Source organism: Acanthisitta chloris, unplaced genomic scaffold, assembly GCF_000695815.1.
Source record: "Acanthisitta chloris isolate BGI_N310 unplaced genomic scaffold, ASM69581v1 scaffold1547, whole genome shotgun sequence".
NCBI lineage: Eukaryota > Metazoa > Chordata > Aves > Passeriformes > Acanthisittidae > Acanthisitta > Acanthisitta chloris.
In genome coordinates this window covers 1-2,228 of record NW_008681837.1, presented here as the reverse complement: position 1 = coordinate 2,228, position 2,228 = coordinate 1, and the positions used below count along the sequence as shown (strand labels likewise).

The following is a 2,228-nucleotide window of genomic DNA, read 5'->3' as shown; positions in this document are numbered from 1 at the left end:
GCTGGCATGCATTCTACTGCTCTAAAACAACTCAGACCGATAAAGACAAGAGAGATTTTAATTTTTACTATTAGACTGTTATTTATTTTAAATAAAAATATATAACAATTTTCACTTAAAAGAAAATATCCATAATGTACCCAAAGGTAAGAGTTCCAATTCTTCAGAAAAATTTAGCATGTTTTCCTTTTTGAGTTTCAAGAGTAGAAATATTTGAACCAGATGTATTTTTGTAGTTCTCCCTTTAGCTCTACACAGTTCAAGACCTGCCAAACTGTTTGTTAATACCCTTTTTTTGAAAAATAAAATTGGAACAGCAATGACAATATTAGTTGCATCAGTTCCCTTTACTGGGCCTCAACAGTGAAAACAATGATTTGAGACATGATAAATTTACAATTCTACCTAGTTTAAATACACAAACCAACACAATTAAAGGCAGCAATTTATATGACAGAGAGATGAAAAATTGGTAGAGGATACCTACTTCACCTACATAGCCTTGAAGAGGTCATATATTACCAGGATAAATCATGTGGCTTAATATCCCAGCCCTGAATTTGCTGATGTAATAATTTTTAACTCCCAATCTTCAGAACTTCATACTTGTAGAGGTCAGCCTGAGTTTTTGTGTCTGGATGAATACCTGATAACAGGTATCACAGAATATCAATTCTTTCTTGTGCTCAAGACAACCAATTGTTTGTAGTAATGAACAATTAACCTACCTTATGCATCCATATCCTTCCTTTTCTTATAATATGTGTTAATCTATCCACACATACTCTGTGAAGTGGCAGGTAGAATGCAAGTTCACTTTGTGGCAGTATAATTGATAGTCCATATGTACTTCTGTCTCCATTCCAGTTTCCATCGAAGATTAATGACACAATGATTACCCTTTTTTCTGCCAAGACAAAGAACTTCACATCTATTGCACCGCTTTCTGCATTCCGAAGTATTTCTCCGTTCAGGGTGTGGTTAGCAAGAAAGGTTATTTCACTGTCACTGAGAAGTACCTGTTCTGTCTTTGGAGCCCAGATATGCCGCACTCGGGGGCCAAGAATATTGTCCCAGTAAGCAAAAGTGGCAGCTAATAATGGTGACTCGCCACTCAGAGAGATCTCTGTTTTAGCAACTGCAGGAGATGGTGGTGGACAAAGAGCTGACATGCCTGTTTCCTCTCTTGTGCGCAACTGAAATGCTTGTTACCTAAAAAAGAAGTTTTCATAGAAAAACATTCATACATTAGAGGAGCCCTCATTATTATCTCATGGGCAGGTAGTGATAGGACATGGGTGAGCTGTTCTAAACTAAGGAGGTATTTAGATGTTTGGAAGAAATGCTGTACTGTGAGGGTGGTGAGCACTGGACCATGTTGCCTAGAGAAGCTGTGGATGCCCCATCCCTAGAAGTGTTCAAGACTAGGCTGGATGGGCCCTTGAGCAACCTGATCTTGTGGGTGGCACCCCTGCCCAGGGCAGCTGGCTTGCAACTAAATGATCTTTGAGGTCCCTTCCAACCCAAACCATTCCACATTTACTTTGTTTTTAAATAACGCTTTCAAAAGGCAATCTGACTTCTACACCTGTGATTTTAGTGCAGACTTCATTGAAGAAGGAAGTGCATACATGTGTATGTTCCACCCGACAAAGTGGCATGCTTTACAAGTGTCAGCCACTCAGACCTCAAATAGCCTTTACTCATTATAGAAGTATGATGAGCCTGCACAAGAGACAACTTGTTTAAGAAAACTGACATGATAAGCATGTCCTTATATCACGGTGACATGCAGGGTGTTGTGATATGTGACAAATGCTCAGCGCTTCACAAAATGTATTGATGGACAATTCTTGATTTTCCCTAGCAGTTTGCAACAACTCGGCAGCTTCCCCATTCTGACAGTTCTACCTTCCTTGTAAGTTATGCTAGAGTCACGGGAATACGTTAAACTAAAAAAGTTTTACGAACGAATTCAAGTCGGCACGGAAAACTAGCAGCTAAGTCCCACTCACCCTGGGGAAGCGTCACACGACCAGAACGTCCTTCCCTCCCTCTCTGCCCGCAGCACTCCGGACAGACCCCGCGGTCAGGGCAGCGAGCACAGCCAGCTCACTACCACAGCCCGCTGGCACCGTCTGCTGCTGCCGAACCTCCTTCTGCCCCGTGAGGGTCCCAAATAACGCCGTCCAGGCGCATTTCCTCGCGGCAGACGGGCAGAGCCGCAT

General features: G+C 42.0%; 1 protein-coding gene across 1 annotated transcript in view; it reads right to left on the bottom strand.

Annotated features, from left to right (window-relative positions):
• Positions 1 to 1,206, bottom strand: part of LOC103805579 (chromosome unknown open reading frame, human C9orf72) — an 11,896-nt gene extending 10,690 nt beyond the window's left edge. The window contains exon 1 of the mRNA XM_009078234.1: positions 729 to 1,206. Within this exon, the coding sequence (XP_009076482.1) occupies positions 729 to 1,172 (444 nt within the window). The 5' untranslated portion in view covers positions 1,173 to 1,206. The remainder of the gene's footprint in view (positions 1 to 728) is intronic.
• Between the last annotated feature and the right edge of the window lie 1,022 nt (positions 1,207 to 2,228).